The 21,992-nt window shown below is 47.4% G+C and overlaps 1 protein-coding gene across 2 annotated transcripts in view; it reads right to left on the bottom strand.

Moving 5' to 3' along the window:
- Positions 1-922: 922 nt before the first annotated feature.
- Positions 923-21,992, bottom strand: part of LOC137438671 (tripartite motif-containing protein 54-like) — a 36,149-nt gene continuing 15,079 nt past the window's right edge. The window contains exons 4-9 of one of the 2 annotated variants that reach the window (XM_068133911.2): positions 14,847-14,942; positions 11,785-12,018; positions 11,287-11,309; positions 11,054-11,178; positions 2,850-2,948; positions 923-2,680 (exon numbers count right to left, since the gene is read on the bottom strand). In XM_068133911.2, coding sequence (XP_067990012.1) covers positions 2,667-2,680; positions 2,850-2,948; positions 11,054-11,178; positions 11,287-11,309; positions 11,785-12,018; positions 14,847-14,942 — 591 coding nt within the window. In that variant the 3' untranslated portion in view covers positions 923-2,666. Of the gene's footprint in view, positions 2,681-2,816; positions 2,949-11,053; positions 11,179-11,286; positions 11,310-11,784; positions 12,019-14,846; positions 14,943-21,992 lie in introns of both variants that reach the window. The other variant, XM_078767132.1, reaches the window with a different exon arrangement.

The raw sequence follows: 21,992 nt of genomic DNA on the forward strand, positions 1-21,992 counted from the left end.
AGGAGGCGTGGAAAGGGGGGGGGGGTGGGAGAAGAATAAAACACAAGGACACTGCAAGGACTTCCAGGAAAGAAGTTGGTATTTCAAAAAAGTGGATCTGGGGTGAAATTAGCGGGGGTAGAAAAGATCAAGGTTTTGGATGGGGGAAGTACCATATTCCTTAAAGAGGAACGGTGCTGCCAAAGACACTTGGCAATGGTTATGTTGTGTGGTTTGCCATTGCCTTCCCAGCAGTCAGTCATGGCGGAATTTGGAATTTCTTCACCGTGCCGGCGATAACTCGCATACTATTTGCAAAGGCGCAGTGGGATGGCCGAGACTAAAACCCAGGCTGGACATAGGTGAGTGTGCATACATCTCAGGTATCATTCCCGATGCATTGTTCATAAGTTTATAAACTGGCTAATTGGCTGGCTCCCCATCCCCCAGAGAATCCATTACAAAATCCTCCTCTTGACCTACAAAGCCCTCCATAACCTGGCCCCATCCTACCTGACTGACCTCCTCTCCAGACACACTCCCACCCGCAACCTCTGCTCTGCTGGTACCAACCTCCTGACCCTCCCCCCTCCCCCATGCGGACCAAATTCAGATCCTGGGGGGACAGGGCCTTCTCCATCGCTGCTCCCACCCTCTGGAACTCACTACCTCACACCATCAGAGACTCCTCCTCACTCACCACATTCAAAACATCACTCAAGACCCACCTGTTCAACACTGCATTCAACATTTAACCCACAGCATTTAACCCCTGACTGTCTCTTCTCCTTCTCCTTCCTTTTGCTTTGATTATTTACCTGTTGATTTTTGTCTTTTTTGCACTTGTTTTTTGTACTCTGTCAAAGCGTCTTTGGGCTTCTTGAAAAGCGCTATATAAAATAAATGTATTATTATTATTATTATTATAAAGATTCCATAAAAGCCAACTCAGAAAGGTGGTTTATTCCTGTCTAAAGAATTGCTAAAACACAAAGGTGAAGATTGTGATGGTGAAGAGATGTTCCATTGTGCAATGAGCAAATGAAATAATTATTACTCCAACAAGTTCCAAACATAACGCTTTATGGTATTATGTGCGCATCATCACGCAACAAAGGGCCTTTAATGGCACACATCAGTAATGACTGTTCACACACTCCATTTTCATAATAAATCACAAACGGTATGAGTGCCTCTCTGTATGAGAGCTCAAGTCCTGGCAAAATTCACTCTTGTACGAGTACGTGGCCGCCAGCAGCCAGCGGAAGTGGTCTTGCTGTTAAACAGGTCAAAAGGGACCTATTCCAGGAAGTAACGAGGAAGCCTTTCTTTGTGTCCTCCTGTCCCAATCTGGTGCGGTTTGCTTTTATTATTTAAATGAATAAATGTGAATGTGTCAGACCTTTTTAAAGCACGTCATAAATTACAAGTACGATTACAAAAAGCTAGACCGTGCCTCAGAAAGTGATGTTTTTTTTCACAGCTTTTATGAATATTTCCATTCATTTGGTGTAGGGCTAGCTCAGGTGCCGGCAGGATGTCTCAGGGGTAGCAGACTCCCCTTTGAGCCTCCTAGTCGGGTGCAGGTGGGCAGCAACAATTTCACGGTACCATTCAAAAAGGGCATGCGCAGTGTGTTGCTACCCCGGCCATTTTCCATAGTCCCGGCCTGACTATCACTAGGAGGAGAAATCGCACACCACGCAGTACATTCTCCATCGAGCGTACTCCAGAAAGAGCATGACCATGAGACTCCAGACCTTCCGACTCTCTGCTCACCTTCACTCCTTCATTCCTCTTTTCTCCCACCTCTGCAACAAACTCCCACACTCTCTTCAATCCCACTCATCCCCCCAGGTCTTTAAAGCAGCTGTTCACCACCATCTCTTATCTTCCCCCATTCAAAACCTTGATCTTTTCTACCTCCGCTAATTCTCCCCAGATCCACTTTTTTGAAATTTCTACTTCTTTCCTGGAAGTCCTAGCAGTGTCCATGTGTTTTATACCTCTCCCACCCCTCCACCCCCCCTTCCCATGCCTCCTCCCCCCAAGCCCTCTCCCTCCCACAGATCTCCCGGTGTCCCTGCTCTCAAATGTTGTACTTGTGTGCTTCCCTCTCTCTCTCCCCATCTTGTCTCCCGCTCCCTTTATTTCGTCTTATGTGTCCCTTTGTTTTTTGTTTTTGTTTTTCATTAATGTTAGCTCTTCCACGAGCCTCGATCTTGTATACCAAAAAAAAGTGAAGCAGAAGCTTTCTAAACCTCACAATCTTGTTTCCTTACATCTCATGATTCTTCAGGAAGACGCTAACTCGAGCGAGCTTGTGGGAATAAATAATACATTATTTAAACAATAGTAAAAAAACAAACTTGAAAGCTGCCAAGTGCCAAATGGTATCGTACCAACCTTCGGCAAATGTACAGATGCTTTTAATATCAGAATGACCAATTAAAATTGTAACAAAACTGGAAAAACCAAGTTGTCTTGATTTGTCGTGAAAAAAGAAGAAGAAGCTATCATAGAAAACATCTGAAAAAAAAACCGCAAATTTAAATACAAAGTAAATAAACATCTTATTCTTCAAAAACAAGTAGGCCTATTAAATAAGTTAGTTAAACTTTCTTGCGCCAATTATAATTTAATTTTCAAAGTGTTGACAGGGGGACTTGAATTCTTGTTGTGTAGATTTATTGGTATTGATCTGAAAAACAGAGAAAAAAGCCCGTTTTATGTCGATAGTTCTGATTTCTTTTCATCAACTTGTTTGAAAAAGCTAAGCAGAACCATCGCGATATTTAAAACAAATGATATAATTTGTGTCTGACCATAAAGAACACGTTGTGATGACGAAGATTTGATGTGAGTCTCACCTTGAGATGCGTCAGAATGGTCTTCCTCCGATTCGTGAAACAGCTGCTCTTCGTCAAATTCGTTAAAGTTCTCCTCTGGGTCGTCTTCAATTTCAATACCTGCGCAAGGTATACAAAGTTGTTCAAAGACCTCTTAGGAAAAGGCCTTTCCCATTACTTCCTCCACCGAAGGTGGATGAAGGTCATGTTCTCACCCCTGTATGTCTGTGAATAAGATATCCCAAAAAGTTGTGGACGGATTCGGACGAAATTTGGCAGAGATGTAGAGTATGTGACAAGGACGAAATGATTAGATTTTGGTGAAGATCCGGATCCGGATCCGGCTACTAGAATTTTATAAGTGATTCTTCACCATTGGGAGATCAGGCCAAAAACGATACATAGTAGGATATCTCTAAAAGTTATGGACGGATTTGGACGAAACTTGATGCAGAGGTTGTGTGTGTGACAAGGAAGAAACAATTCGATTTTGGTGAAGATCTGAATATGAATTCGGATATGAGAATTATTTAATTTTTAAGTGATGTTTCACCATTGAGTGATCGGGCGAAAAGCGATATATAGCATGATATTTTAAAAAGTTGCGGACAAGTTAAAACTAAACTTATAACTAAACTTATAACTTATAACTAAACTTATAATATAACTATAACTAAACTTATAACTTTTAACTAAACTTATAACTAAACTTATAAACTTATAACAAAGTTATAACTAAACAAGTTATAACTAAAATATTGGCACCTGGAATCTCCCGCGATGAAGCTAACTCCAAGGGCCTCTCACTCACTCACCGCAGGCAGGTTGGTGGTCTTTCCGTCTTCTACCGACTCCTCTCTGGCCTTGCCCCCTCAGCTCTCTCTGGGCTCTGTCCCCCAAATATTCCTACAGGTCGCACAAGATCTGCCTGCAACCCTCTTATGGTTAAACTGGCAAAATCAAGACTCTCTGCTCACCTTCACTCCTTCATTCCTCTTTTCTCCCACCTCTGGAACAAACTCCCTCACTCTCTTCAATCCCACTCCACCCTCCAGGTCTTTAAAACAGCTGTTCACCACCATCTCTTATCTTCCCCCATCCAAAACCTTGATATTTTCTACCCCTGCTAATTTCACCCCAATTCCACTTTTTTGAAATACCAACTTCTGTCCTGGAAGTCCTTGGTGTCCTTGTGTTTTATACTTCTCCCTCCCCCCCCCCCTCCCCTTCCCACGCCTCCTCCCCCCAAGCCCTCTCCCTTCCACACATCTCCCTGCTCTCAAATGTTGTGTTTGTGTGCTTCCCCTTCTCTCCCCATCTTGTCTTCCGCTCCCTCTTTTTATATATTTTTTGTCTGGTCGATTTGTTTGTGAAGTAAATGTTAGCTCTTTCACGAGCCTCGATTCAGTTTACAAAAAAAACAAAAAAAAACAACTAGGTGGCTGAGTTGGTTAGGTGATAAGAACAAGCCGATTAGATTTTGGTTCATGTCCGAATCCAGATCTGGCCGATCATTGGGATACAAAACGTAACCTGTTCAGCCTGGCGGAGGTACAGTCGTGGCCAAAAATATTGGCACCTTTGCACTTTTTTCAAATGACACAATTTTCTCTAAAATTAACCCTTTGAGTACGGATGCCGTCCAGTGCTGCAAGCCGCGAAAAGGTTTTGTGGACGGATGACGTTACTACACGTCATCGACTACACCGATAAATAGATCGTCAGTACGTGGTTGCATTCCTACCAAAATGCCAAAATAATCCAGTTTTATCAAATTTATCGAGGTTCGAGAATTTTTTTTTAATTTGTTTAGGTTGCTGGGGATCCCGGGATTATCAAAAAAAATCCCGTACTCAAAGGGTTAAGTTGAAATTGACAAAAGTATTTGGTCTCCACAATTCTTTATTTCAATGTTAATATTGCAGAACCTTTGTTTATGATTCAGAACTTAATATAACCTTTTGAATCAGAAAATAAAACGAAATGGCATTGACAAAATTATTGACACCTTTTTTTTTTTTTTTTGTATACTGAATCGAGGCTCGTGAAAGAGCTAACATTTATTTCACAAACAAATCAACCAGAGAAACAAAATATATAAAAGGAGGGAGCGGAAGACAAGATGGGGAGAGAAGGGAAAGCACACAAACACAACATTTGAGAGCAGGGAGATGTGTGGGAGGGAGAGGGCTTGGGGGGAGGAGGCGTGGGAAGTGGGGGGGGGGCTGGAGGGGTGGGTGGGAGAAGTATAAAACACAAGGACACCAAGGACTTCCAGGACAGAAGTTGGTATTTCAAAAAAGTGGATTTGGGGTGAAATTAGCGGGGGTAGAAAAGATCAAGGTTTTGGATGGGGGAAGATAAGAGATGGTGGTGAACAGCTGTTTTAAAGACCTGGAGGGTGGAGTGGGATTGAAGAGAGTGAGGGAGTTTGTTCCAGAGGCGGGAGAAAAGAGGAATGAAGGAGTGAAGGTGAGCAGAGAGTCTTGATTTTGGCAGTTTAAACATAAGAGGGTTGCAGGCAGATCTTGTGCGACCTGAAGGAATATTTGGGGGACAGAGCCCAGAGAGAGCTGGGGGGGGGGGGGGGGCGGGGCAAGGCCAGAGAGGAGTCAGTAGAAGACGGAAAGACCACCAACCTGCCTGCGGTGAGTGAGTGAAAGGCCCTTGGAGGGAGATTCAAATGATTCTGATCGCTTTGGTTTCAACAGCGTGAAGACGAGCTAGGTGTGAGGCAGGAGCACCAGCCCAGAGGGGAGAGCAGTATTCCATTGAGCTGCGGATGAAAGCCTTGTATGTGGTGAGGAGCTCAGGTGTGCCAAGGAAGTACTTCGTACGACGGAGGATGCCCAGTCGGCGACTGGCTTTGGAGGCCAGATTTGAAATGTGGTTTTCCCAGGAAAGATCATGGCAGATAGTGAGACCCAAAAGATTGAGTGACAGAACTTCTTGGAGAGGATTATTCAGAAAGTGGATGGGTGGGTTGTCCCTTCAGTCTTTTCGGAGAGACATCGTAAGAGTGTGAGATTTGTCAGGATTGAAAGACACGTTCCACTTGTTTGCCCAGTCTGTGATTTTGTCCAGGTCTGCAGAGAGTGAGGAGGCTGCAGACTGCCGACCTGAGGGATGAGGAATGGAGCGACAGAGAGTAGAGTCATCAGCAAAGAGATAGAGAGGATTTTCAAGAGAGTCAGAGAGATCATTGATGAAGACTAGAAAAAGCACAGGGCCCAGAACACTGCCTTGGGGAACTCCAGCCTGAACAGGAAGAGGAGATGAGAGAACCCCATTCAGGGCCACACGGGAAGTCCGCCAGCCATGCGTGGAGATTTCCATGGATACCAAAGGAGGAGAGTTTGTTGAGCAGAGCGGGGTGCCAGACCGTATCAAAGGCACGAGATATGTCAAGGGAGACAGCTATAATTTCCTGTTTGGCATTGAGGACCTCCATCCATTGTTGAGAAAGCAGAAGCAGCATGTCCAGAGTAAAGTGACCAGGTCTGAAACCAAATTGATGATCAGTTTTCAAGCCATTGGAGAGGAGGAAAGATTTCATATCTGAAGCAATGATTGATTCCATGACTTTGCTGATAATTGGGAGAAGGCTGATTGGTCTGTAGTTGCTAGGAACTGTTTTTGCACCTATTTGTGCAAAGCGGTGATGTTGGCTGATTTCCAAGCAGATGGCAGATGACCTTGAGCAAAAGAGAGGGTGAAGAGAACAGAGAGAGGGAGTGAAAGAGCGGAAGAACAGGATTTTAGGACCCGTGGGCTGATGCCGTCAGGTCCAGTTGCAGAATCAGAGTCGAGGGTTGACAGAAACTTTTCCACCTTGTCAGGAGGAAAGGACACAGAGTCCAGGAGCAGCTGGGTACGACTCGGTACGGTGGGTACAGAGAGGGATGGGTTTGGGCCACAAGATTTAGAGGCAAACACAGAGTTGAGGCATTCAGCTTTTTCACGTGCGGAGTCAGCCGTGTAGCCGTTTGAGGTGAGGGAGGGGATGGAGGGGGAACAAACACCAGAAACAGATTTGACCAGACGCCACCAGGATTTGGAAGAGGGAGACAGATAAGAGAGTTCGGTCTTGAGATCGGAGAGAAATTGTTTCCTGCCTCTCCTGAGGGTGGACACACACTTGTTTCGGGCTTTGTGAAAGGAAATGAGATTTCCTTCCTTTGGATTTGTTTTCCAGGAGATGAAAGCAAGTTGTTTCTGGGCAACAGCCTCACCACAAGATTCCGTGTACCATGGACGGGAGGAAGGTTATGACAACTGAAGACGAGATGGGATAAATCTGTGCATGAGAGAGAGCAATTTACTTTGGAAGAATTCCCAGGATGAGTTGATGTCAGAGGCGGTAGAGATGGGAGACCAGTCCAGATGATTGATGGCTGCTTGAAGACCGTGCCAGTTGGCCTGAGTGAAATGCCAGACTCTTCGACGCTGAGGAGGCTCTCTGAGAATGGTCAGAGAGAAGTCCACTTTAACAAGCACATGATCAGATGAGCCGATTGGAGCAGAAGAAGAGCAGCAGACATTTTCAGGGAAGTTAATCACAACCAAGTCCAGAAGAGAAGATGCTCCGTTGACTGAGATCCGGGTTGGGAAATTGACAGATCGTGTCAGTCCCAGTGAGTCGCAGAAGTCCTTTGGTGAAGAGCCATGGCTGGTGAGAGAGGTACCCACACCCAGCCAACTGGCATGGTGACAATTGAAGTGGCATGGTGACATGGTGACATGGTGACACATATGAGGAAGAGAGAGTTGGGATGGGTCGATAGAAGTTGGTCCATATTATCAGACAGCGAGATGTAGATGGAGTCATCACTGTTTGGTGGACGGTACAACACACATATGAACAAAAGGTGGGAGCGAAGGGGAAGCCGTAGCCAAAGGTATTCCTGGGGGTGAGGTGGAGAGAGGGCAGTGCAGGGCGAGTGAGGAAGAGAGTTTTTTTATAAAGATAGCAACCCCACCTCCAGGACGAGGCTCAGGTCTATCATACCGGAGGAGGGAGTAATCTGGGAGAGATACCAAGGAATCAGAGACATCATGAAGGAGGAAAGTTTCTGTTAAGCAGATCACGTCTGGTTTGTCTGAAGCAACCTGGATGGAGAGATCATTCAAGTTTGAGCGAAGGCCCTGGATGTTTGAGGTCCATGCCGTTAATGAAGAGGAAGGGGGAGCATCGGATACAGAACAGGGGGGGGGAGGGGTAGGGTAAGATGTGGAAGAGGAGGAAGAGGTATGGAGAGCTGTTGAAGGTGTGTCAGAGATTTCAGAATAGTTTGGAGAAAGGGAAGAATGGGGCGGACAAAAGGTTTGATGGTGATTGGGTGAGGCACAGTGAGGTGTTATTTGAGGAGGGGGAAGAGTGAGGCAGAAGGTTGGGGGAGATGAAGGTGAAAGTTGGAAGGGGGAAGAAGTGGGGAGGACGCTTTGAGGAGGAGGGGTGAGAGGGAAGTCTCGGAGGGGAGGAACGAGGGAGAGTCTCGGAGGGGAGGGGTGTGGGGGGAGTTTAGGAGGGAAGGGGCAAGGGGGGAGGTTTGAAAGGGATGGGCGATGGGGAAGATTTGGAGGGGAGGGCAAGGGCGAAGATTTGAAAGAGATGGGTGATGGGGAAGATTTGGAGGGGAGGGGCAAGGGGGTAGATTTGGAGGGGAGGGGTGATGGGGAAGTTTTGGAGGGGAGGGGTGATGGGGAAGTTTTGGAGGGAAGGGGTGATGGGGAAGATTTGAAAGGGATGGGTGATGGGGAAGATTTGGAGGGGAGGGGCAAGGGGAAATATTTGAAAGAGATGGGTGATGGGGAAGATTTGGAGGGGAGGGGCAAGGGGGTAGATTTGGAGGGGAGGGGTGATGGGGAAGTTTTGGAGGGGAGGGGTGATGGGGAAGTTTTGGAGGGAAGGGGTGATGGGGAAGATTTGGAGGGGAGGGGTGAGATTGGATTTTGAAAAGTGTACGATTAATGGGAAACGAACATTTATTGCAAAATGAGTTTCTTGAGACCTTCGAGTCAAAAATACGTTTGAGGACGATGAAGGAGGGGTGGAGTGCAGGAGAGTTTCGGGAATGTAGAAAAAAGGAACTGTAAGAGATGGAATTTTTTTTGGAATGAATAGATGTGGTGAGCAAGTCGAAAGCATCCTTTTATAGAAGAAGAAGAAAAAGGTGTTATAATATACGACAGAATACAGTTCTTCAGGGGAAAGTTTAAACATTTTTAACAACATGATCACATGATCCCGAACAACGTGATTGAAGAACGAACGAACAAATAAGAACAACGAATAAATGAATAAGAACAGAGAAGGAAATGTTTTTTGGGGGGTTATTTTTTTTAGTTGAGATTTTAAACAAGGAAGTATGGGGTGAAAGACTGGGACAAAAAACATAGAACGAAAGTAATTGCAGCGCAATCGATGGACCGCTGAGAGAAAAACAAAGCCTCAAGGTCGGACACGGTAGCCTACTAGGCCTCAGAATACGCGACACGAATTAACCGACGATTTTGTATACAGGTATGAAAAAATTAACACTGAGAATCTCACTAAAGACACACCATAGGTACACACACCGAGAGATAGATACAGTTTCGACAAAAACACAATTGTGAAAAATTACTTAACTTCGAAAGCGTGAGCGCATGGACAGCTTCGAAAAGACGTGACCTCCAATCTTGCGCATGCACAAAAGCCCAAACCTCGACTTAATAACAAAAACCCTCGACTTAATATTTGGTAGCACAGTCTTTTGACAAAATAACTGCAGTCAAACACGTCCTATAGCCATGAATGAGCTTCCTACACCTCTCTACTGGCAGTTTGGCCCACTCATCTTGTGCAAACTGCTCCAGTTCTCCCAGATTTGAAGGGTGTCTTCTCCCGCTTCAGTCCAGCGTTTTGTCTTGAACCATTCCTGGGTGCTTTTTGAAGTGTGTTTGGGGTCATTGTCCTGCTGCAAGACCCATGACCTTCGACGGAGATCCAGCTTTCTGACACTGGGTTGAACATTGTGCTCCAAAATGCCTTGGTAATCTCCTGGTTTCATAATGCCGTGCACACATTCAAGGCACCCAGTGCCAGAGGCAGCACAGCAACCCCAAAACATCACTGAACCTCCTCCATGTTTGACTCTAGGGAAGGCGTTCTTTTCTTGGAAGGCTTCATTTTGTTTTTTGTAAACATAGAGATGATTTGCATTACCAAAAAGCTCTAATTTGGTCTCATCTGTCCACAAGACATTCTCCCAGAAGGATTTTGGCTTGTTCAGGTGTGTTTTGGAGAACTCCAGTCAGGCTCTTATGTCTCTCTCTCAGCAGTGGGGTCCTCCTGGGTCTCCTACCATGGAACCCCCATTCATTGAGTTGGCGACGGATGGTGCGAGTTGAAACTGTCGTACCTTGTGTCTGAAGGTCAGCTTGAATCTGTTTGGCAGTTGATCGAGGTGCTTTCTCCACCATTCGAAAAATCCTTCACTGCAGTCTTCGATCAAGTTTTCTCTTGCGGCCACGTCCAGGGAGGTTGGCTGCAGTTCCATGGGCCTTAAATTTCCTGTTAACATTGTGTACGTTGGACACAGGAACATCAAGGTCTCTGGAGATGGACTTGTACCCTTGAGATTGTCCATGCTTGGCTACAATTTTGTGTCTGACCTCCTCAGACAATTCTCTGGTTTTCTTTCTTTTCTCCATGCTCATTGTGGTACACATGGTGACACAAAACAGCAGAATGACTCCTTTTCTCTATTCAAACTGGTTGAATTAGTGATTTCTATATTTCAGGCACCTGCAACTCGCCACAGGTGAGTTCAATTCCAAGGTAAAGGAGAATCACCAGCTTGAAATGTAATTATTTCTAACAACTTCTAAAAGGTGCCAATAATATTGTCCGGGCCTTTTTAGGATTTCTGTGTGGAATAAGCTTAAGATTTAGTAATTATTTCAGCATTTTTGTTTTGTTTCACTGCAAACCAAAGAAATACATATGTGGATACCAAAATATTTTTTAAATTTCAACAATTTTCTGGAAGAAATGGTGCATTATTTGCAAAAAGTGCAAGGATACCAATACTTTTGGTCACGACTGTATGCTCCCTACCGAGTGCCGTTCTATTGACACATGCAACTGTTGTTAAGAAAACCTAATAATCCCTTACTTTTCTGCATTATATTATTTATCTGTTGTTGCCATCATAATGATTGCCCATTATCAGCAGACTCACCTGATGTGAACGTTATACTCCTAATGGCCTCTTCTGCGTCCTCCAAGTCTGCAGAGAAATTGTCCATGTTTTCATAACCAGGCTCTGGTGCTTCCATATCTTCTCCTTTACAAGCCTCGGTGATTCTAAGGAGGGAAAGAGATTACATTGAGGACGAAGATGAGAGAGACACAAACACAGGGAAGGAAAATAAGGTAAGAGTAAAACGATCATCACGTGGTGTACCATCTCACCTGTCAAAGAGTGGTCCTGAACTCTGCAAAGAAAATGTATAAAATTAGTTAGAACTTGAACAGGGAATGAGTGATATATATATATATATATATATAAAGCCAGTTTCATTCAGTAATTTGCCTCCAATAAAGAGTGATTACCCGATAATCCAGATTATTTAAAAAGAAACTAAAGAATATCAAAACCTGAGAATTGCTCGATGTAATGGATGATTCCATCTTTTTTAACATCAACCATGGGCTCATGGAGGAGGTTGTACATATTATATGCAGGACAAGAACGTTAGTACATCATTGTACTTGTACATGAATTACAAGTACATTCGTAGACGATGGACGTCAACACACACCAAATGGGATTTGAACCTGGGATTCAAGCATCATGTGTAATGGACTCAGATGGGAATGCCAAATAAATAAACTCCAACATTCTGATCAACACTTAGTTTCTCAAAGAACGATCACACGTCAGGTGTGCAACACGGCATGAACACATACCTGCAGAAACACAGCCATTTCTGGCTCGTCGATGGACTGCAAAGCCACCTGCACAAGTTGCGAGGTGTTGTGTTGTGCTACACTGTGCCGTGAGACCATGTCCTGGACATAGTGGATACGTCCCTCCTGTTCACGGCACAAGGTGCGGAGGAGAACACTCCGCCGTCCTTCAAGCGCAGCCAGCAACCCATCAAATCCCTCATTTATAATCTTCTGCTGCTCGCGGCCGTTTTCCTGCAAAGAGTGCAATTGAAAGGGATATGTAAGGAGCAAAATAATAACCTAGAAAAAAAAAAATCGATGACAATGATGATAACAGGAGGGGAAGCAGCAGCAACAACAATAACAAACGATTTGCGACCATTTTCCACTTTTTCAGGGGATTGGTCAAATTATGGAATTCCCCCATACGGATCAAGTGCATCAGTTTTGTGCAAACACAAACATTCCATATCTCTCTTGAGAGTTCCAATCCATGTCTTTTTAGGATGCCCGGCCTCAAGACTTCCTTCTACCACGAGCTTTATTAACAACTTCACCTTCTGACCTTCATTGTACATTTCCATACCAACCAAGTATTCTCTACCGAGGTTCTTCTTCACTGGTATTGATTTGCAATCTCTTCCTAATTTCTGAGCTCAGAATTCTTTCTTTCAGTGATAATTCATTCATCCATAGTGTCATTCCCGTCTCTGTTCTTCCGATTCATTTTACATATTTGATCTACAATTCCCACGCTCCGCTTCCATACATCGACACTGGTCTGATACAGGATTCATAAACTTAACATTGCCAGACTAGGAGGGCACATGTTAGAGCACACACCTCCGCCAGGCTGAAAAGTTTGTTTTCTATCCCACTGATAGGCCGGATCTGGATCCGGAACTGAACCAAAATCTAATCTGCTTGTTCTCGTCACCTAATCAACTCATCCACCAAGTTTTGTCATAACTCCTCCATAACTTTTTGAGATATCGTGCTATGAATAGTTTTCGGCCCCATCTCTCAATGGTGAAGAATCACTTAAAAATTGTACAATCCGGATCTGGATCCTCACCAAAATCGAATAGATTCATCTTTGTCACACACGCAACCTGTCCACCAAATTTCTTCCAAATCCATAACTTCTTTTGTAATTAGTTCAGGCTGCTCATTTTAACTCGCTCACCCTTGCGTCCATCACCTACCATGAGACGTTTAATGTCCATCAACTAATCTTAGCAGATGGATCACCCAACTTAACGTCTGTATGATGGCTGGTGCACTTTGTAATGCAAGGCCTTGCCTGCGAAGCGTCAATCTGACAGTTTATAGCCCGGTTAAGAATCAAGACCAGACTAGACAACTGAATGTTAAGTTTGCTACCTGCGCACAATCCTGCCGCACTCAAAAAGGATATACGAAAGATCCTGAGAAACCATGCTCACTGGTATAGGTATATTGAAAAATCATAAAACACTGGCATTTGTTGGACTATTGTTGAGTAACTTGTGTTTCTTGTATAGAGGGTCAAGGCTCGCGGAAGAGCTGGAACGCAGAATGGACCATGATGCAACATAACGAGAAGGGGGGAAATGCCAACAGCAGGACCGACTGAGAAAATAGACTGAGATGGCCAACAAGGGATGCAGGTAATGATGAAAGGTAGGGGAGGATGCAAGAGGTGGAGGAGATATTGTTCAAATAATTTTTGAAGTTTGTGTGTCTGTTAGATGGCAATTTTTGATGAACTTTTATGTTGAGAGTTTTGGTTTCCTGAGCCAGAGAATACGAGCTACTCTTGTTGTAAATGAAACGTTGGTATACGTGGGGTATTAGGAGAATTACATACTCGCAATAATAAAATATGTTGCCAATAAAAAGTAGACCAAGGAGTATATTGTCACGTTAACACAAGCTGTCTGCGCCGGGACCTTTTATCCCACAAACGGCTGAAAGGTCACTCCAGCAAAAGCCGAATTTTGGTGGTGACATGGGTGGGAGGCACATGGATGTAAAACGTTTCTTACCTTTATAAAGGGTGCATTTATAATAGAAGGGATACAGGGAGAAGTGGTGGTCGGGATGTGGAGAAAGGAACAAACCAAGTGGGTCAGACATGAGCAGGGAGAGGGGAATATGCAATTTATGTACAGGGAAATAAAACCTAACCCCGTAAATGGTGCATCACAACACGCTCTTATTGACAATGGGGGCAGGCAAGGACTTGTATTAGCACAGGCTGCATAAGGTCCCACCGCGACGAGTAACTCTGCCCACAAAGGCGAGGAGCGATGCAAGCGTGGAGTGATGAAGGCAATATGGCACAGATTCAAAACGATAATCCCCAAAGGTCAGGGCTGGAGCGTCTCCTTTCTTGTGCAGCACTGATCACCTACTCCATGTCTTCTGCCTCATTCCGATCCTCCTGGCATTTGGGAACACCTGCGCAAGCCCAAGTCGTTGGCCGCCCGCCGGTGTGGGTGTTACCTTGCTTTTGCCACCCTGCCCCACGGGACTTTCCCATAAAACGTATTTTACCCCTTCCAGGCCCCACAGCGCATCTTTCCGCCATGGCTTGCACACACCGACCGAACAGTTCATGATGGCCCAAAGGTGCTTTGGTCTGCTTTCACATACCTTCCACCCGACATCACCTTCCAAACAGGAGGTTTTATGCTACACAGCCTTACCCTGACTATGTCAGGTAGTTAACAGTGAATATGTCCTTACCCTGTAGTTAACACTCACAATCCTCACGATGCACATATTACGTACAACTTAGCCTAACAGGTCCCTGTTACAGGCAATCTAACCGACTCGAAGCACACAGTCCATGTTACACTGAACACAACCTGGCTATAGACACCCCCTCCCCCCTTCCACGCAACTATAAATTAAAATATTTTACGTATTTTCTTCCTAATTGTATATGCAGTACTTATATATCTCAAGATAAGAAAGTGGGCATGTCTTGCATCTTTCGTAGAAGTTGTATCCACCCCACGTATATTTATGGAGGCTATACATTGTAATACAGTGTGCTTGAGTCCACCTGCATGGGGCAGTTTGCTTGTGGATACCTCGATCACAGAGCAAAGTTTCTCCAGTTGACCGATAAGGGCTTGTCTTCTGTCATTGCAGGTCACAAGACCGGCGACTTGTTCATTGAGCTCGGTCTGAAAAAGCAAATCCACAATACAGCAATGAAGTTGACACCAAGTACACTTACAGTGGCAATATACAAACAGCTAGATAATGATACTGTAGTGAAATCGTATCCGTACTGAACCCGGGTGGGGATGCTCGCTGCTCGCTGTCATTGTTGTCCCCCACTAGGGGCGTGACTATAAGACCCGTTGCTGTGTCAGAGCTCCGAGACTTCTCCCTTGTGACATGTTACATCGGTAGCCTCGTTAATGGTACGCCTTTATAGAATATCTAGCTTGCTTGCATTGACTGATATGAATGGCTTTATGAGATGTCGCATCGTATGCTTATTGTGTATTTCTACTTACAGGAATGATCTGATGATCTAAATGCAATTAAACCAAACCGTTGGACTAAAAGTTGTGCGGACCTGAATGGTTTTTCCACAACACTTAATTGCATTTAAGATCTGCTGACATGGCTGGCAACAAGACGTTGACGGTGTCCATTTTCAGCGCCGACCCACAAGCCACGGACGGAGGCTTGCAACTCAAGCACTGGCTCAAGCAACTGGAGCATCTCTTTAATGAGCCTGATACCGCTCCGACGCCTGCCGCGAAGCTGGCAATATTACACTCAAAAATCGACTACCGGGTCTACCACGCGGTCGCTCAATGCACGACGTATGATCTTACCGTCGCGGAGCTCAAGCGGCTTTATATAAAAGAAAAAAGCCCTGTGTATGCGCGTTATTTGCTGCAGACGCGACGGCAGCAACCCAACGAGCCTATGGATCATTACGCCCAGGAGCTCCGGCAGCTCATGCTGGACAGCGCCCAGCCACGGACTCCCGAGCAGGCTAAAGATGATCGACTTTTAGATGCCTTCATAGCAGGGGTCTCCTCTCAGGAACTACGTCTCAAACTCTTGGAGAAGACCGACCTGACCTTCGCTACGGCGGTTGAGCAAGCGACGGTGTATACCGAAGCGCGGATGCAATCGAACGCCTATGATCGCACGCGCCTTTTGGCGGGCACCTCACTACACGCCCGGCCGGAGAGGACCACTGACGAGGACGTGGATCCGCCTGCTGAACTCCGGGATGCTCCGGAGGATGACCCTACCCTGACAGCTGCCGTTACGACCAGCAGACCCAAGGCCTTGCGCGGGGCCGCATGTTTTTTTTGTGGAGGGCCTCGTCATGCCCGAGTCGTGTGTCCGGCACGTGACGCTATTTGCCATTTGTGCTCGCTAAAGGGACATTACGCGAAAGTGTGCAAGAAATCGGCACGCGGCTCGCGGCCCTTCGACTCGCGCAGCCGCGGTCGCGCAGGCGCGGCAACCTTGAACGGGCTTGTAGCAGAACCCACGAGCCCAGCGCCTTACCCGTCTTCGAAGGGGAGGGCCCCTCTCTGCGGCCCGCTGGGCGCTCAGACAACCTTGACTGGCGCCACCGGAAAGCCACCACCGTCTCATTCTCCATCGGGGACAAAGGCCGCGTCCTTGGCCAAACCTCGAGCCACGCAAGGGAAGAAACAGCTTTCGAATACTACGGAAGCCTTTTGTCAAAGCGACCAAACGAAAAAGGCGATTTCGAATACTACTACGGAAGCCTTTTGTCAAAGCGACCAAACGAAAAAGGCGATTTCGAATACTACGGAAGCCTTTTGTCAAAGCGACCAAACGAAAAAGGCGATTTCGGCTACAACGGAAGCCTTTATCTGCCAGGAGTGTCAAAAGGCGATGTCAAATACTACTGAGGCCTTTTCTCATCGGATTTTGAATCGCGAAACACCGGAATGCTGGGGAAAGCCCTCTGATGATGATAATGGATTCCCCATGGTCAACGCAGACTCCGGCCACGATCGCAAAACTGCTGCTGGTGTAGGATCCACCCGCGAGGCTGGTCCGACCCATTCGGGGGGGCTCAGTCCCGCTCCCAGCTGCCTCGTCTGGCCTGGCTCAAGCCCTTATTCCCCTTATGGTTGAGGGCCATTGTGTTCAGGCCTTGGTGGACACCGGATCTACGGATAGTTTTATCGACCAGCGACTTGTGCTCAGGCATGGATGGCGGATCGGGCGGTCTACACGACGGATCTTCATGGCTTCCCAGGGACTCCGGCTTAGCACAAAAGGGGAATGCCGATTGAAACTAGTGCTAAAGGGACGGGTTTTCCCTGATGTACACCTTATGGTTTTACCCGCATTATGTGCTGATATTCTGCTAGGACACGATTTTCTTAAGCTGCATGGACGTCTGGTAATGGAGTTCGGTGGGCCTGACACTCTTGTTGTGGGGGCGGACGACGCGCTAACGGTGTGCGCCCTAGCGCAAATGGACGTCCGTCCGCTTTCGCTGTTCCCCAATCTAACCTCCGACTGTACCCCTGTCGCGGTAAAATCGAGACGCTACTCTCGCGCGGACATGCAATTCATTGCGGACGAAACGACTCAGCTCTTGAAAGACGGCATCATAGAACCTAGTAGGTCGCCGTGGCGTGCCCAGGTCTTAGTGGTGCGCAGTGAGGCCCATCGCAAACGCATGGTAATCGACTATTCCCAAACGATTAACCGCTTTACACAGCTGGATGCCTACCCCCTTCCGGGAATGGACGCGCTAGTGCAACAGGTGTCCCAGTATTCGGTCTATAGTACTCTCGATCTCCGTAGTGCGTACCACCAGATCCCTATCTCTAGGGCGGATCGTATCTATACCGCTTTCGAGTCGGGGCAGCGGTTGTACCAATTTACACGATTGCCCTTTGGGGTGACGAACGGGGTCGCTTGTTTCCAGAGGGCCATGGATGACCTCGTTGCGCGGGAGCACTTAACCGATGTTTTCGTCTACCTCGATAACCTTACGGTTTGTGGATATGACCAAGGGCACCATGACGCTAATCTGAAGCGCTTCCTTGAGGTCGCGCAACGGTATCACTTAACTATGAACGAGGATAAGTGCCGATACTCCCTACGCACCATAGATCTTCTGGGGTACACCGTGACCCATGGCTCTGTCTCTCCGGATAAGGAACGTCTGCGACCTTTGCTCGACATGGCCCCTCCCTGCGATCGGGCTTCCCTGAAACGCGCCCTTGGGCTGTTCGCCCATTACTCCAAATGGGTGCAAAATTTCTCCGCAAAACTTCGCCCCCTTGTGGCCTGCGACACCTTTCCCCTGAGTTTGGCCGCATTGACGGCCTTTGAAGGACTTAAGACCGACATCGCCCGAGCCGCCGTAGCAACCATTGACGAGAGCGGCTCGTTCGTCCTCGAAAGTGACGCCTCGGATCAGGCCATCGCGGCGACCCTCTCCCAAGGGGGACGTCCCGTGGCTTTCTTTTCACGGACTCTTACCTCCGCTGAGCGGCGGCACTCGTCCGTTGAAAAGGAAGCGTATGCGATCGTCGAGTCTATTCGGCGATGGCGCCCGTACCTACTCGGGCGGAGCTTCCAAATCATCACGGACCAGCAAAGCGTTGCGTTCATGTACGACACCTTACACGCCCAGCGCATTAAGAACGAGAAAATCACTCGCTGGCGTATCGAACTCGCCGACTTCTGTTACACCATCAAATATCGCCCAGGGAAGGATAACCAGGCCGCCGATGCCTTATCGCGCCCCACTACATGTGCTGGTATCACCTCGTTGGAGGGCCTACGGGTGCTGCATGCTACTGCGGGCCATCCCGGCGTAACGCGTTTCGCTCATTTCGTGCGGAGTGGGAATCTCCCTTACTCGATTGACGATATCCGCCGTATCTGTCGCGACTGCGCTATCTGCGCGGAAATCAAACCGCGTTTCTATAACCCCCCTATGGGGACTCTGGTGAAGGCTACACGCCCGTGGGAACGCTTGGCGATGGATTTCAAGGGCCCTTTGCCGGTGTCGAGCGGCTCTCGCTATCTGCTCACTATCGTTGATGAGTACTCACGATTCCCCTTTGCTTATATGTGCGCGGACATGACTGCTGCCACGGTGATGCGTTGCTTACAGAACTTGTTCTCAATGTTCGGTTACCCGGCCTATGTCCATACCGACCGGGGTGCAGTCTTCTTGTCTCAGGAGGTGCGCGGCTATCTGCTCCAAAACAACGTTGCGTCTAGTTACACCACGCCGTATAGACCCCAGGCTAATGGGCAGATCGAACGCTTCAACGGGATTATCTGGAGGGCCGTCATGCTCCATCTCCGGACCCACGGCCGGCGCCTCGATAAATGGGCTTGGTCGCTACCTGCGGCGTTGAACTCAATCCGGGCACTCCTGAGTACGGCAACTAACCAAACTCCCCACGAGCGTCTTTTCCACCACCCCAGGAGCTCGGGGTGTATACGGTCTTTGCCCAGTTGGCTCGCTGGGCCCGGGCCGGCCTACCTTAAACGGGCAGTTCGCGCGAGCAAGTACGACCCCCTTGTGGACAAAGTGCAGATTCTCCAGGCTAATCCTGAGCATGCTCGTGTGATGACGTCTGATGGTCGTGAGACTACTGTCTCCGTTCGTCATCTTGCCCCTTGCGGGGTCGACGACCTTAGTAGGGAATCGGACGAACCAGTCGAACCCGTCTATGAGACTATGACCTCTCCCGACGCTCCCATCGCCGACAGTCCACCGACCCTCCCCCCGTCGAGACTGCCCGGGTCCGACGACTTGGCGTTACCCCCTTCATCACCCGACCCTGTTGGCGCCTCTGACACCGGGGATACAGGGTTACGAGACGCCGTACCCGGGGAATTTCGAACGCGTGCTGGCAGAGAAATTCGCCGCCCGGCCCGCTACGGTTGGGCCGACTAATACTCCGCGCCCATGCTGACGCTCACTCGCTTTTAGCCACGCGGCCGTATAATTCTGACGGGGGGTGAATGTAGTGAAATCGTATCCGTACTGAACCCGGGTGGGGATGCTCGCTGCTCGCTGTCATTGTTGTCCCCCACTAGGGGCGTGACTATAAGACCCGTTGCTGTGTCAGAGCTCCGAGACTTCTCCCTTGTGACATGTTACATCGGTAGCCTCGTTAATGGTACGCCTTTATAGAATATCTAGCTTGCTTGCATTGACTGATATGAATGGCTTTATGAGATGTCGCATCGTATGCTTATTGTGTATTTCTACTTACAGGAATGATCTGATGATCTAAATGCAATTAAACCAAACCGTTGGACTAAAAGTTGTGCGGACCTGAATGGTTTTTCCACAACAGATACGTTTATTATTATTATTATTATTATTATTATTATTATTCCTTCCCACTCCCCAGACCACCTCCTTCTTGGGTTTGATCGTTTTATTACTCTCCTTCTCCTGAAAATGTCAGAGTCTTTATCTTTATAGACCTATGCAGTAGGACATCCTTACATTCTGCTCCTGTTCATTGATAACAAAGCAAGTGTTCAAGTGCTTGTTTTGCCTTTTCCTTCCCCTATGCAATATATATATTGCTACGGTTCTGAGATTTATACATGTGACATCATTGAAGGCTAAAGGTTTGCCACCCATAGTTAGTCCACGAGCAACACGTAGGCCCACTTAGAGTATTAGTTATGTCATAGTATGTGTGAGTATAGGCCATTTCCCTAGTAATATCTGCATTGTGTAAAGACATGAGCTTAGGTCCCTTCATTTTTGCGCCACCCTCCAATTCCATCTATGGACATAATTGATCCCGCACCCCATTTGGCATCCTTCATTTTGTCACGCTTTGGGCTACCCGCAGCAGTTTGTTACGCTTTGGCTGCCAGCAGCGTTCGCTGCCCTTTGTTCGCTCGCTAGTCAAGTAGCACGAGGTAGGCCTGAGAAGAGGGAGGAGCGCGGGGTCGGGGTGAGGCGGCGCAAGGCAGCGCGTCAGAGGCGATGACGGTAAGGACCACCAGCCAACCAGGGATCTCAGGGCATGGCATGATAGGGTGTGGTAAGGCACATCTAGCAAGTGCTAGAAGGTTCGCTGTGCAGGGCTATATAAGTCGCTGCACAAAGCCCTTGAAGAGGACTCACATGCACACGACAGTGGCGAAAGGACTGCCCTTGGGAGGACTCGTATGAGAGGGCTTATGAGAAAAGACTTGCTACCAGAGGAATTGCGCATTGTAGAGGACTCGCGTGCACACGACAGTGGCGAAAGGACTGACCGGAAGAACTTCGAGGATTCATGAGAGAGGACTTACGAGGACTTGCACGAGAGGGAGGACTGAAGCCAAGCACTTGTATCGAAACGACTTGAAGGAATCGCGCTTTGGCAAGAGGACTTTTATGGCGAGTGCATTGAGAGCCCTTGATTGTATTGGTGTTTCGAGGCTTGGAACGGTATTCGTTTATTACGTACACGGCTACAGTCAAGCCAGCCGATAGCGAATATTCCAGCCACGTGGATAAAACGCGGTAATAGCCTGTGAGTGATTAACCGCCAGAGCCCTCCCCTACCGTTCGCCCCGCAAGTAGCCCAGTGCATCCCAACGGCACCATATGAACTCCTCCCTGCTATTAGAATCCATCTTCGCGGTACAAGCTGGGGACCGGAAAGAGAGAGCTGCACGGAGGCCATCCCTGGACGCGCTAGTGACCATCAACCTGTTCATCTGCAATCCCTGTGTGAGTGTCTGTGTGTGAGATGGGCCCGTTTGTCTGGGGAGTAAGTTAAGACTGTTATTAAGGCTGCACTGTGTCCTCTTCTGCTGAACCATTGTAAATAGTGTGAATAAATCTTGTTATTCCTTTTCTTCCAATTCGACCGCTTCTGTGATTTCCATCATTGGGTAAGCAGCGCATGAATAAGAACCGCTTGGATCGGGGTCTAGTAATTGATAACGGCTCGGATCACGGGTTCACCACCGCTCGGCGTATCCACCAACACCCGTGATTCGGGTGAGGCTTATCTCCTCGTTTCAGTGCAGCGCTAGTACTTAGGTAATAGTGAATCTGGTCCTACAACCCTATTTAGCGCTGTCCGGAAAGGACGTCATAGGCCTCGGGTCGCGCCTGGTCAGTCAAAGACGGGGAGAAGGCCGGCGCAGAGATCCACAACAATATATATATATATATATATATATATATATATATATATATATATATATATATATATATATATATA

The sequence above is a fragment of the Myxine glutinosa genome, chromosome 13 (genome assembly GCF_964187855.1).
Source record: "Myxine glutinosa chromosome 13, kmMyxGlut1.1, whole genome shotgun sequence".
In the NCBI taxonomy this organism is placed as follows: domain Eukaryota; kingdom Metazoa; phylum Chordata; class Myxini; order Myxiniformes; family Myxinidae; genus Myxine; species Myxine glutinosa.